General features: G+C 41.1%; 1 protein-coding gene across 1 annotated transcript in view; it reads right to left on the bottom strand.

Moving 5' to 3' along the window:
• The window catches only part of flt4 (fms related receptor tyrosine kinase 4), a 46798-nt gene that overhangs the window by 15642 nt on the left and 15965 nt on the right, over positions 1-15191 (bottom strand). Inside the window, exons 2-12 of the mRNA XM_085369784.1 lie at positions 13050-13146; positions 11363-11637; positions 9554-9675; positions 9276-9447; positions 6555-6694; positions 6305-6476; positions 4473-4590; positions 4151-4335; positions 3720-3885; positions 849-984; positions 208-316 (exon numbers count right to left, since the gene is read on the bottom strand). Of these exons, the coding sequence (XP_085225910.1) occupies positions 208-316; positions 849-984; positions 3720-3885; positions 4151-4335; positions 4473-4590; positions 6305-6476; positions 6555-6694; positions 9276-9447; positions 9554-9675; positions 11363-11637; positions 13050-13146 (1692 nt within the window). The remainder of the gene's footprint in view (positions 1-207; positions 317-848; positions 985-3719; positions 3886-4150; positions 4336-4472; positions 4591-6304; positions 6477-6554; positions 6695-9275; positions 9448-9553; positions 9676-11362; positions 11638-13049; positions 13147-15191) is intronic.

Raw genomic sequence — 15191 nt, 5'->3', positions numbered from 1 at the left:
GTATTTTTTTCAATACAACATAATATGACTTCACAATGACACAAAATATAATATAATATAGCACACTCGATTATGACCTTACCAATGCTAACATGAGCAAAGAATATCAAAGTTTTAGTATAGCCCTTGGCCTTTGGGGGGAGTTGCGCTCTGTGAGTGCTCCTGTTTCGCATTGTGTTTGAGAGATATCTAACCACACATACTCACTGGTTACATAGAAGTAGATAAGCCGCTCATCTTTGCCCACTTTGTTTTTAGCAGAACACTTGTACATGACGGACACGCTGGCATTGCGAATCAGAAGTCTGCTCACTCTCTGCGAGGCGAGGAAAGGAGGACGAGACTTTAATTCATGTCGTGGAGACGCACATTTTAAAAGAAAGTGCAATCTGCTGTCGTGTAAAAATCAGGTTTTCTGCTGACAGACCAACGACACACAAACTCGCTCAGGTGTGAGTGAAAAAAATAGGGCATTTGCAGCGTGAGCGTGTGTATGTATAATTTCCTCTTACGGCTGTGGTTTATAAATGTGCAGGCGTGGGTACGCGTACATGTGTGCCTGGATGTGTTTATAACTAGAACTTGCAGGAAGTCTGCAGAGGAAGACTGTTCTAAATATTTCTACTGTGGAAATGGCTCTTGATTGACAAATTTTGTTATGGAGCTTAGAATTTGGGACACTTACATAAAAACATCACAGGTCACAGATAGGTCCACTTACAGAAAGGCCTTCTTATGGGTTAGGCCGTAATTATATTCTGTAATCCTTTACCCCAGAGAATCAATTTATAAGCAGAGCATGTCTGTCCACAGAAAACCAGTAACAATCGCAATGAGGCCTGACGAACCTTCTCTCGTCCATCCACAACTTCGAGAGACGACTCGATCGGCTCAATTTCATTCATCGCATTCTCCGAGTTAATGTCCTGCCAGTTCTGACATTCTGCAATCCTGTCACTCCGGCTCTTCCGGTCTTGTCGGGCCCTGGAGGGAAGCAGAAACACATTCATGACACCTCGCCTCATTGACATGTGCAGCACAGAGTGGGCAGTGGGTGAGAATTAAGGAGCACGTTGAACGATATCCTGATGTTTTATGAGAAGTCTTTTCCCGCAGACTGTATAGCATTTCACATCAGCTTGAAGCCCTGAGCCAATGCAATTATGTCCTAAGTGTCCTAGCAGTTAATGGACAAATTACTCTATCAATTATGACTATCCGCAGTGCGAACATCACAGGAAAACTAATGAAATTTCTATTTAGTATTTTCACCCATCTGCACTACTCTGCATTAGCAGAAGGCCACAGTTTTATTTTACTCTCTACATAATTTACTGATGGTAAATGTGCATACGAAAAAATGATAACTTGTAAATACCAATTTACAGTATTGTACTTTGCACATTGGATGCTTGCCCAGCCCTTGTACTTATCACATTTCAGCCAGTGGTGTTGGGGATTATAAACACAGAAATCAAATACCATCAGATTTTCATTTGAGCCGTCTGAAGAGTGTCTGATTGACAGCAGCTTCATCTTTCAGCATGAAAAGCATACCTGTGGAACACTATCAGCCCTCCCAGAGCACGGACCTCAACATTATTTTGACAGGCAACAGAACAAAAGGCAGCCAACCCATATGGAAAAGAAATAGTAAAAACTTATATGATTTACTCATGAAAGTGGCCACTTTCTCATTACTTTCATATATTGTTTTAGTAAGTATCCAAAACATACAAGTTTCATTATATAATTTTTCAAGGGATCTTATATCTGTTTTCACTCTTGTATGCTTTTCATACAAGTTTCACACAAGACAGATACAAACTTTATAAGATTTATATATATCTTTTCCATATGGGAACATCCAAACAAGTGCTTTGAATGTCCTTCAAGATGCATGGAGAACCTTTCCTGAAGACTACTTAAAGAAATGTCAAGAAAGCTGCCTGACAGAGTTCAGCCTGTGTTGAAGAATAAAGGTACAAACTCTGTGTTTGCCTTAGATACCATATTTATTTCAATAAATAGGTACACCTATTTCCCTTTATCCTAGCAGTATACAAAAAGCTGAGGTGCAATTCAAAACGACTGTAGATAGGCAGAAATTTACTAATTTATAAAACACAATATCCTTTTACTGACCGTAAAGAGATCGCATGCAGCATTTGGACCATAGGCAGAATAATTTTAGCCTTTTCTCTTACTCCTAAATTACTTATCAAACTCCTCTTATTGGCACGTCTATGGCTCAGTAATTAGGATATTACACCTCCTTTGTCTAATCCATACTGTTTAAGAAGTGATGTGCCGCCTTAAAACCACCTACTTGTGAGCCAGGGGATTATTTGCTTTTCCTAGTTCTAGTCTCGATGCTAAGCTACGTTGATGAGGCTTCATATTTCGCATAGAAGTCTAGCAGCACTTTTAACAAGTCACTGAGCTCAGATATCGATAGCAGACCGTTCCTTTTAACTAAAAACAATCGTAAAACTGTGTGAGGGCCTGCTTTTTGTGTTCACTTGTTTTCTGTTGCCACATGAATGAGAGAGCTCCACAATGTGCTTTATGAGCAGATTTGTATATGCAACAAACAAGCACACACATACAGAGATAACATCAGACAAGACATTGCTCTCCTGAAAGTAATTTCTCAGGCTCTGAAGAAAAAGACCAGCACCACCGAGATTACAAAAGCAAACGCCTGATATTGTAAAATTACTTTCTTTCATCAAGCACACTTCATCAGGAACACACTGTGCTGCTACACTTAACAGGAGCCTGTGAGGAAGGACAGGTTTAGCTGGAAGTCCTTTGCTGTATTTTGGACCGTCACAATGGACAAGGAATTTCAAAATATTCAAAGAAAATTGAAAAAAAAAATAGAGGCAGAATTCACTGTCCATGAAATGGCATACTAGATCCACAGTGGCTAAAACAAAATAAAAACTGAGCACTTTCAGCCAAAATTAAACCAAAGCTGCCACTGCTGTGAGTTTCAGACTGCCTCTTAGACCAGGATCGAAACCTTGCAGCTGCACTCATGTTGCATGTTGACATGGAAAGGTCAGAACAGCAATATCTTCCAAAATTAAGCCTAGGAGGAAGACGGTAGAGGCAGGTGGATATTAGAGCAATATTCAGTGGAAGCGCACAAAACACAGGGGCTAAAGAAATAGGAAACAAGTGAGTATGATTGCATGTTTTATGTGTGTATTTGTATTGTGTAGCACTCTAGTTAGCTTCAATCACACCTGAGAGATTTATGTGCATTTCATGTGTGTTGTGTCTGTATGTGTGTCTTTGCTTATGCACAAAGCTGGACCATAGCACAGGAGAGTGACAGGCACATTATTACTGTGTGGGGGAGGAAGCTGGCTGGACATCGAGCAGACACTTTCCTTTAGTCTCCTCTTTCCTCCTTCCTTACCTCCCCTCTACCTTCCTCTATATATTAGCTCTTTTCATCCACAGCCACCCGCCCCGCTGCCCCCTTCTCTCTCTTCTTATCATCTCCTCCCTCTCTTGTTCACTCAGAGCCAGTGGATAATTTCACACTGACCTCTTCTTGTTATTTGGTCTCACATAACGCTTCATGCACAGCTCTTCCCGCCTTTCCTGTCTTGTCTGATGAAACCTTATCTTCACACACACACACACACAGTTGCAAAACTACCAGTGCTATATAAGAATGAGTCTGGGGCTGAGGTTTTTCTTACACTCTGCTTTGGGTGCTGTTGAGGACACAGGGGCCCCAGGCCCTCCACTGCCAGCTGATGTTGGGAATAGGGACACCGTAGGCGGTGCACGTCAGCGTTTGGCTGCTGCCGCTGGGGTAAGGGCTGGATGGATCTGCCACCTCTTTTTCATGAATCTGAGGAGGAACTGGGGGAAGAAGAGAGCTAATAAATCAATTTTTCCAGGAAGTCATAACTTTTTTATGCTAGATACAGGTCTCTTTATAATTGATTCATTCAACGTTTTTACTCTTTTGCTCCTTTCTTTTGTAAGATTTTCAAATTAAATCTACAAAAATTCGACTTTCCTCACTTGGGAAGGCAGGGAATCTCTATAACTTTACACTGCTGCTTTGTTCCTAAAATATCTGGAGGGATTTTAACTGGAGGTTCACAGAGCAACACACACATACCGTTGACAACAAGCGTTATGTTGAGCTTCCTCTCTAGCCCAGCATCGCTGTTTTTCAGGACCACCGTGTACAGCCCGGAGTCCTCCTGACAAACATCCTTAATCTCCAAAACATGTTTAGGGTGCATCCTCATCCTTTTCATCTTGAATTCTGGGCGCTGGTTTATTAGCTTTCCGTCTTTATACCTGGTGGCACACACAAATACACAAAATGTGCTCCTACTGAGATGTCCTGCTCTTTAATTGAGCTACAAATCTCAGATTTGCGAGGCCTAATTATGCTTTTGGACATTTCCAATTACATTTAATGAGACTCCTCTTACCATTGCGTTTCGGGTGCCGGTAAGGCAGAGACATTTACTTGTAATTTGTATGACTTCTGGCCAGCAGTTATCTCCACAATTGGTCCAATTCTGTAGTCGAGGTGGATAAATGGTCCTTCTGGAATCAGAGGCATTCAGTTGTTTACATAAAAGGCTTTAAAATCTTAAGGTCAGAGTACGAAACACTCGCCTTCTCTCAGCTTAAAACATGGCAATCAAAAGCGTTATACGTGTCTCCACTGTAGTCAGCTTGGATTCAGTGAATAAATCCTCTGGTTCTGACTTTAAGTCACTTTTTAAGCCTTCAGCAGTAAATATTCGATTGATTTTTGGTAAAAGGAAAAATAATACATTAATTATTTTGCCTCATCTGAAAAAACCCTTTAATCCATAAACACTGCTCAATTCCAAATTCTAAGGTATTTTTCTAGCGCTTGTCCACGAGGTAAGGATGGTGCGCTGGGTTGCACGTGTCGTGGTTTTGGAGTTAGACACTGCTCAAGCAGATCTCTGGGCAGACTCGAGCAAGCCCTTAAAGCCCTTTTCCTTCTGGAAAAAATCTGAAAGTGAAGTTTTTCAAAAACATCAAAGAGAGAGCATACGACACCTTTGGTGCACCTTTAGATGTCAGAGTTCGCCTTTCATGTTTTCTGTGTTTAGTTATGCTCCTTTTACTTTGGTCTGTTTCACGTCACACATAATATCACAAACCAAAATGTTTGAAAATAAAGCTTTACAGTGATAAAGACCATGTGTGGCAGGAAAAATTTATGAATGTAATATGTTTCATTTTGATTTTTAAAAAATCGACACCAAATCGATACCAAATATCGATTTAATATTTTATGAAATAAAATGTTGATATTTTATTAAATAAATCCAACTACTCTGGTAAATGCAAGTGCAAGATGGCTCATCTCATGCACAGAAATCCTGAGGCAGCGTTAGAGCCAAACTCGAGGGGACTCGACTCAACTGGCTGCCAGCTGCCTGTGTTCTGGTTATACTCCTACAGACCTGGGAGGTCGCAGAGTGCAAATATAATAGTTAAATGTGAATTTCTGTGTGAAGTGTAAATGTTTCTGTCTGTGTAGAGAGCAACAGATGATTTACCACAGTTAACCAATGCATTATCAGGAGTAGATTGCATGTAATTGCCAGCTAAGTGGCAACATTTATGGCAGTTTTTTTGTGCTGATGTTGGCATGTTATACAATCTCATTTGCAGCAAAAATAACAGATGAAACGAGATAACTTCAGCTTATTGGATAAAACAGATATTATAACAGAAAGCAATATATGTTATTGGAATACTCGGCATGTTGCAAAAAGTTAAAAATCACAATAATATCATAGTGTGAGTAAAGTATTATGATAATTGTAAATATCAACACTTCACTTTTGATTCCACAGAGGCATCCGATGGAAGACATAACACTTATTAATAAAAAGCATAGCATTATTGAGGCACTGCAAATTATTTAATCCCAACATAATATGGTATCGTGGGGTGATTCTTACCTCTATTAAATATGTGACTTCATTAATAACTTAAAACTATAACTTAACTATAAACTACAATTGTCATGAAGGTAGCATCAAACACAATCTAATGCAACTGATTGGCGTGACAGAGGAGGATGCTGAGGACAGGGTGAGATGGAGGCAGATGTTTGGTCAAGTTTTTCATTACAGGGATTATTGTGGAGACTGACCATAACTGCACATAGAGCTGGATTATTTGCTATGTTTGCCAGCATAACTGTAGATTTGGATGATTAATGCAAACTTTAAGAAGACTAATGTATGGACAAAAAAATAGAAAGTCTTACCATAAACTACGACCTGAGTTTGTTGGGTGTAAGTCCCGTCCATGCTGGTAACATTGCAGGTGTATCGGCCGGTGTCTGTGACATTGACACTGTGGATGGTCAGGGCGCTAGAAGCCGTTGTGGCTTGAGACAGAGATTCACGGAGGGTGGTAACTTGCACCAAGTCATTCGCCTGGTGAGGAGAAACAAACTGTGATTGTAAATTCAGGTTTGCTTCTTACTAACACAACATGCGATGCACTGCTAGTACCTGTTTGCTTGGGTAAGACCACTGGATGTCCACCCCTGCGTTGAACTCCACCATCGCTGTGCAGTTCAGGGTGAGGGCCTCCCCCACTAACAGCTGTACTGGCTCCTCAGGAAACAGCTTGACATCGTAAACCTGACTTCCTGTCCGTGAAAATAAAAGGGCGAGGTAGACCCAGACAGAGGTAGGGAGACAGTGAGAGAGGTCAGAGTGACATTGTCAGCAGTTTTTCCTGAGGAAATGACTTTCCTTTGGACCTGAGAAGCCATCCCAGGCTACTCTAAAACTTTATATATACATACACACACACACACACAATTTTATATATATCTAGATGTGTGTGTGTGTTTGTTTATATATGTGAATAAAACTGAAGTGAAGCATCAATCCCGTTTTGCACACTGGACAGTGTATCTGATGTTTAGGTCATTCTCTCTGCATGGAAATGACTTTGCACGTAAAAGAAAAAAGGCAGACTGTGATTACTGATTGTTTATGCAGTCCATTAGTGTGAAGAGTGAAGCCTCTCCGAGTTTCTCCTCTGACTGATGTGGCTATTACATTTGGCTGGGAGCGGTGAATATGAGTTTCCATTTGCCCTCTGAAGACAGCGGTGAATGAGCTCATACAACAGAACGTAGAGCATCTGGATCACCCTGAGTTCACGCGCTATGAGAGGGAAACTCAACATAAAGTCTCTCGCCTTTTCAGCTTAGTTTTTCAAAATGTGATTATGCCTTCCTTTTCCATCTGCTTCTCTTTTCTTCTTTTCTTTTAGTGCTTGTGACATAATGACTCCATCCTTACATAAAAATGGAGTTGTTTTAGAGTAAATTACATAATTAAATAAAAGCCTCAAAATTGTCAGCATTAAGGCTTAATTGGCTCGTCGACTGCCATGGAAAATTATGGGGACAGGGCAGTCAGTCTAGCACCACCTTTGATTTTCTAGCTAATTTCTCTTTCAACAAGAGCAGAGAGTCAAATCTAATTCAAATATTTGTCCTGGGTCGGGAGTGTTTTTGTAACTCTGTTCACCCATCCATCCAATTTTCTGCTGCTTTATCCGGGTTTGGGTCGCAGGGGCAGCAGTCTAATCAGAGATGCCCAGACCTCCTTTGCCCCAAGTCACCTTTTCCAGCTCTTCTGGGGAGGGGGAGCGGACGCCAAGGTGTTCCCAAGATCACATAGAAATAATCTTTCAGTTTGAGCCACAGCAGAGATAGCGTGAGCTCCTCATTTCTACTCCTTGCATCTTATTCTTAATTTAGCATACCAACATACTGATACACCATCAGCATCAGTGCAGACGCTTCTCCAATCTTTTCGTCAGTCTCCTGCTCCACTCTTCCCTACTTGTAAACAAGACCATGAGATAACAGCACTTCTCCTGAGGCAGAAAATCATTCCCAGCACAGAATGTGCAATCCACCCTTTTCCAGCTGAGAGCCGTGGCCTTGGAGGTGCTAATTGTTATTCCTACTGCTGAAAAACTGCCCCAGTGCAAGTTTGCAATCATCCCTCAGTGAAGTCAAAAAAGCACAGACATGATCCTGAAACCACTGAACCTGAAACCTTTTGCCCCTTGGCTGCACCTAGAAATTCAGCAAGAAACAGATATGGTAACAAAGGCAGCACTGCCACAGTCCAGTACCCACCGGGAATAAGTCTGATGTCCTGCCAGCAATGTGAACCAACCATGTCAATTGTACAGGGACTGAAAAGCTCTTGAAGCACCCTACAGAACATCCCAAGGGATGTGGTTGAATGCTTTCTCCAAGTCTATAAAAATTGACTGGTTGGGCAAACTCCCAAATATTTCTACTGGAAAAGCAAGAAAAGAGCTGGGCCATTGCTCCATAACCAGGAAGTAAACTGTGTTATCTTTCCTAAATCCTAGCACTCCCCTGGGATAAACGTTCCCAGCGAGGATAAGCAGTGTGATCCCTCCCGAAGTTGGACCACCACCCTAGTTTGCAAATCCAAAGGTAATAACTTGCACTTGGTGTTGCAGAACTGTGTCATACAGGAAAGTTGCTCAATACCGCCCAGCCAATATTATCAGTCGATATTAGCTATTTGCAGATACATTATATGAGCAAATAATTTACATTTATTTTACAACAATGAGAATTAAAACAGGAAAAAAAAACACTGGAGAAACACCCCTGAGCTATGTTACAAGTGTTGCATAGTCTGTCCACCACAGCATACTCTGCGACTTCCCTGTTGGCAATGCAGGTGTTTAGAGTGCCATTAACACAACAACCGATTGATCTAAACAAGTAATCCACAACTTCGTGTGACAAAAAAACAAGATTGTTTTTACCCTGCATTGTTATATTATCTTAGCAGGGACACATTATCTTGTTTCGTGTACTTGAAAGAAAAAAAGATATTGGCTGATATATCAGATTTTTATGTTAACAAATATTAGTGTCAGTCTTAGAAGTCCTATATCGTTCAGGCTCGAATCCAGACCTATGAGAAACTCAGAGCGGATCTCATCCACCTCAAGGGATCTGCCCAAGATTTTTAACTAGCTTAATGTTCTCAGTTACAGTAATGACCCAGTCTTCTCTGTGTCCCAAAGCTCTGTGGTGTGTCATTTAATGCTTGAAGTTAAAAGTTCAGCTAAGAGTTCAGCTGTTGCCTTTTGGTAGGACTTTGTGATAAATACCTAAGGATACTTTTGAAACCTTTGGAGGAAACATACTGTTTTACCTGTAGTGTGGAACACGTAGTTGTCCGAACTGTACCAATTGCCTCCCAGCATAGCAGCACAAAAAAGCATCAGGAGAGGTTCCTTGTCTATGATGTTTTTGGGAATGGACCAGCCCCGCTTGTTGTCCCATCTCAGCCTCTCCTTCTCCAGTGGCCAGGGATTGTACCACATCTAAATGCACAAAAATGATTGCTGCTGTTAAAATCATCAATTTAAGCACCAGCTGAAAACTTTAACTGGAGGAACAGAGTGTGAGAAATATGTTTTGGGCACAAACCGTTTTCAGGGTGACATTCAGATCAGGCACTGTGACCAGGCATGGCACTATTACATCCGTGGAATGGCTCTTGATGAAAATGGTCTGCACGCTGCCGCTGTTGAGGAAGGGCTGCTCTGGGTCTGGATGCAGACAGAGAGAGACAGGGAGCAGGGAGGTTAACCCCGATAGCAGCTGGGGTAATGGCAGCTATTACTGAGTTAACTTCATGTATGGCCAGCCAGATCTCCCCCATCCTGATAATGACCCCCAAGGACACACCTCATGTGTAGTTTATCATGATTACCAACAGCTCAGTCTGTCCCCGCCTAGCAAATAGCGGTAAGGACCTCTATTACACATCAACTGAGAGACAGACAGCCAAGAGGTTTAATCATCCTCTAAACAGTGTTACAATTTCACCTCAGGCTCTCTGGTGATGGAAAATATCTCTCCACTGTGTTTCATTCTTAACACCTTGATACTTCCCTTTTTTGTTGCTGCAGCTACCGATGCTCAGGACTTTGGGAGGCATCGCAGCAATTGTTTTGGCAATTTACACTGCAGCTCTTATCACCATAAAAGCTAATATTCCCTCAGCAAGAGATTATGTTATTATAAAAACCTTTATCTCTCCCGCTTTGCTGTCAGTACCGGCGATGTTTGAGCAGCAGCAAATATGTTATATGACATCCGAGCTTTTCTTCTTACGTCTTGTTTTGCATGATAAGCCTTCAGTTATTTCCATACTTCTTGTTTTTTCTGCACAACTCAAACCTATCACTTTAAGCTTCTGCAAGGCCAAACAAAAAGTCATATCAAGAGGCTTATATTTCTGCCCTGCAGTGGACTGAACACACACACACAAGCAACAGAAATAATAGACAGCGTTTCGCACTTTAACGTCTTCTCAATAAATCACCCGTAGGTATCAGACTGCAGGAAGAGATCTGCTACTTGAGGCGAGGACAGGTTGCAGAGCAGGCTGAGCAGGTGTTTGTGTGCTTTGCATTATTCTACACATGTAAAAATACAGTATATTCATGTATTCAGATCAACGTCTGCACTCATATGCGCGTTTAGAGCATAGCGTTAGAGCCCTGAAGGAGTAAAAGGCTGACATCTGCCCGTCTAATTGAATCCACATGTGTCCCCTTTATCCTTCAACACACTGGGTCTAATTTATGGCTGCAATTCCATCTGCTTATGATCAGCCCCCCGGATAGATCTGTGGAAACTGTTTTGGCACCTTGTCTGAGGGGATAAACAGGCGTTTCACATGAGTGGACTGGTCAGCAGGATTCCCCGCCATGACAATCATCTGTCTCTCCATGTGCCTCCTCTCCCTCAGCACACGGAGCGAGGAAAAGTAAAGAGACAACCCTTAGGGACAAGTCCTGAGTTCTAAAGTTCAAACTATGAGCTAGTCTGAAACTTGTATATGGCAAAAAAATACTGATAGCGAAACACATTTCATTGGTGTTCTTTTATATGTTATTCATTTCGATATTACGAAAAACAAATAGCGCATTAATGCTTTAATTAGCTTCCCATTCCTGTCTTTATCAAAAGCTTTGCATGGCTAATATCTGAATCCTGCCAACTTCCAGGGTGTGACTGAGGCAAACTCAACAATTTCCACTTCTAGTAACAGAGCGTCTGCTTTGATATTAGAGTAATATTCAAAACAGGAGATCTGCTTCCACAGGATGGCTACCAAAGAAAACAGAAATAAGGACTAAAGGTTCCACATAGCCAAGCCAAAGAGCTGCGGACCAGATCAAGCAAGGGGATGAAATTTTAGCACATTTGCAGGCTTGTGTGACTCACCCATGACAAAGACATAAATGCTGGTGGCAGTGGTGCCTTCAATGATGGCCTTGGCATCCTTATATGAGCAGCGGTAGTACCCCGTGTCTTTGGCCTGTGCCCCATTCAGGACAAGCTTCTTGCAGTACGGCAATTCCAACTTCCCCGGACACTCGCTGACTAAGGCCACCCTCTGCCCGGGGGCTGAGGTGGTCTCCAGCTGGGAGTGACGCTGGGTTAGGTCTCGTCCAACCAGAGTCTGATCAGGCCAGGCCCAGGCCAGAGTATTAGATCCCCTGAAGAGATGTGAAAAGTCAAAGGACACGGAACAGATTTAATCTTAGTACTTAAAATGAAAAGTTGTATTATTGGAATTAACACTCAGATTGTCACATTACTTGTGGTGTACCACAAGGTACACTCCTAGGTCCTTTAGTTTTTTCTTTTTTTTACATGATTCCATTTTACCAAAGTATCCAATGTCATAAAGTCTCTCTTCATTTCCAAGCAGACAATATGCAGATATGCATTAGCTGACATCTACCTGTTCTTAGATTGTTTATTAGTGATGTTAATTATTCGATTGCATAAAACTTTCTTTCTGCTTATCAGTCAAAATACTCTGTGCTAAATAAAGACATTATTATTACATTTTTGTTACATGTTAAGTAAAAAAACGACAGTGTTTGTGTGACTGTGAGTGTGCATTTTGCACTTGTAGTGCTATAAATTTTCCAGAGCATCTGTACATCCTTGTTTGCTTTGAGCTTTGTCACATAAATTCAGTTATGTTAACCCAGAGGCATTACGATTGCAACCATAATTGCTGCCTGAAAACCGATAGCTATGCTTTCATCACCTTACTCCACTAAACAGCAATGACAGAAATGAATGAATGAATGCTTTATTGGCCATATGCAGGTTACCCCACAGAGGAATAGGACCCCCCCCCCCGACTTACACACACAAATGTGCACATGGTGCCAAAATGTGATGGCTGGAAATGACACAAACATGACAGATGATAATTTAAGTATTTTACAGCCTCAGTGAATAATTTTCCCTTATGGGAGGTTTATTTTTTTTAAAGATGAAAACATTTATCTGAGAAATAATCTGGAAAAGACCAAAAATAATATCAGCTTTAGCAAAGACAGCTTTTCTTCTTCTTCTTTTTTTTTGTTCACCACAAAAACAAAATGGTTAAAGGAGGGACTGCTTGGGGCAGCAGACAGCACAGCTGAGATTTTATAGGGATATAGGATCATTATCATGAGTTGATTCATATATGACAGAGGCTCAGTTTAAATCGGATCTGGCTTTGCTTTAGAACAAAAAAAATCTCTTTCTTATAAGACATGGCCCATTGTTTATATGGTTTAGAAAAAGCAGAGTAAAACAAATGCAGACTTTTCTTATTTAAACTGACAGTTTGCATCACAAATGTAAGACGTATAAAATGCTATGAAAACTATTAGCAATGCATGAGTGTCCAGATCCTTTGTTCACGAAAGATGCAATAAAACTGGTAACTTTTTCTGAAAAATGAACTGTAGCAGAGTCGAAATGTATTTTTCTCATTTGTTGATTGCAAGTAACACATTTTTTTTAATCTATCAATGATGATTTTTTGTAATTTCCTGAAAAAACACACAGTTTGTCATGCACAAGTGCATGTAGTCAGTCCAAAACGAGAAGACACACATACCTGCATGTAAGAGTGAGTGTTGTGTGGGCTGCAATCACTAGTTCGTCTTTGGGGCTGTCGAGGACGGGTGGAGTCATAGAATAGCCTATCACCAGACCTGCGGGAATGAACAAGCCAACTGCATTAGAATCATGTTACACAGGTCAGTCAAGACCTAGTGTTTTTGACAGAGCTGCTGGTAAGCTGTCAAATCTCTGAAACACATCGGGAATCTGAAATCTGACACAGTGGTTATTACATTTACAAGCTGTAAGGCAATCTGCGGCTAAAGGAACTGGTCCCTGATGCTGAAAAACACCCAGATAGAGAAATTACAGCTCGCTCGTGAGGCAATGCTGGTGTGATCTCTTTACCTCCGCCTCTGAAACAGCCACACAAACCATTTGCCCTTGATTTATTACAAATGCATTCACTTCACTCATCGGTGCTTGGTTAATATAGCTGGCCTAGAATGTCATTACCATAGTAGAGTCCCCTCAGGGTGCTATTAGCGCTTAGTCAGACTCTGCACCTACAGTCGATCATATATAAAAGTGTCACCATGACTTATGCTCCACCTGGATATCATTAGAGATGAAAACACACACTGTGCTATTGCAGGGACTGAGTGGCTGTGCGGTAGTGGAGAGGCTTTCTGAGCATTTACAAAACAAATCATGACCATTTTCCCACATCAGACTGAATAAATAAATACATAGTGTGCTTCAAGGCACTTTGTTACAAAGCGATGCACAAACATCAAAACAAACTGAGAAAATATGCATGGATAAGCATCATAAACAGTAGACTACAATATAAAAACCCCTGCACTCCATATGTAAAATGTAAATAAAAACAAAGCAATGATTTTTATTCTCAAAATTTCCTCTGCACAAGAGACGAGGCTGAAAATCAGTATTGAAATCTAAGATCTTCACACCCTCAGGTGCCACTGCCTTGAAAACAGACATGTCTCTGTTGTGGAAGTCATTGCATAGGCTGAAGGACACTTCCAGAAACCACTATCTGTGAAAACTGTTGACCGTGCCATCCATAAAAGCAGGTAAAAGCTCCATCATCCAAAGACAAGCTATATGCGAACACAATCCTGAAACACTTTCTAAGGGGTTAAGCTCATTTAAAATGGACTGAGGACATTTGAAATTAGCTTGTGGAAAACTGATCTGTGTTCAGAAAAATTTAAATGTGGAATTATTTTTGGAAAACATGGATATGGCATCTATGATGGTATGAGGGTGCATTAGTGCCAATGTATCTTACACATCTGGAAAGGGACCATCAATTCTGAAAGGTAATACAAGTTTCAGAGCAACATGTGCTCCCATCCATCGTGTCTTTTTTAAGAAAGGCCTTGCATGAAACAATACTTAACTGCATATTGCAGCTATTACAACAACTTGGCTTTATAGCAAAAGAGTCCAGTTTCTGAACTGATCTGCCTGAAGGCCAGATCTTTCACCATCTCAAAATATTTTGTCCCATTATGAAACAAACGATACAACACTGAAGACCCAGGACTGTTGAACAGCAAGAATCGTATATTATCCCCTATTGGATTTGTAAGTTTCCTCACTTCCAAAGAAATGAACTACCTCCAATTTTTATGGTAGTTTCATTTTAATGAAGAGAAACAGAATATCATCTAAAAATCCAGAAAAACACCTTACTTGAAAGTTAGAAAGTGATTTGCAAGGCATTGAGTGAAATTGGTATTTGATCTTTAAGCAAAACATGAAGTGGTACTTGGTGAAGAAACTTCTGTTGGCAACCACAGTGGTAATATGCTTCTTGTGGTTGGGATTTTGGGCCGCTTCTCTCACCCAAGACTTGAGTAGGGAGACCTGCAAAATTTCAGTCCATTACGGCATATTATGTTACCAGTAGTGTCCTTGGCCACTGTGGTCCCAACTGCCCTCAGATCATTAACTAGTTCCTCCCGTATAGTTTTGGACTGACCCACAGCTTTTCTCCTGATCATCTTCAATGCCATGAGGCACTGTCACCTTCTCACCAAGCTTACTGCTGATGGTCTTGTAGCCCATTCCAGCCTTGTGCAGGTCTACAGATTGTCCCTGACGTCTTTTGACAGTTCTTTGGTCTCACCCTTGGTGGTGGAGAGGTTGGAATGGAAGAAATGGATTC

The sequence above is a fragment of the Diplotaxodon limnothrissa genome, linkage group LG2 (assembly GCF_057381915.1).
Source record: "Diplotaxodon limnothrissa isolate DT_005_m linkage group LG2, D_limnothrissa_male_GT1.1, whole genome shotgun sequence".
Taxonomy (NCBI): Eukaryota; Metazoa; Chordata; class Actinopteri; order Cichliformes; family Cichlidae; genus Diplotaxodon; species Diplotaxodon limnothrissa.
The sequence above is the reverse complement of the archived record's forward strand: the minus strand, read 5'-3'. Positions and strand labels throughout refer to the sequence as shown.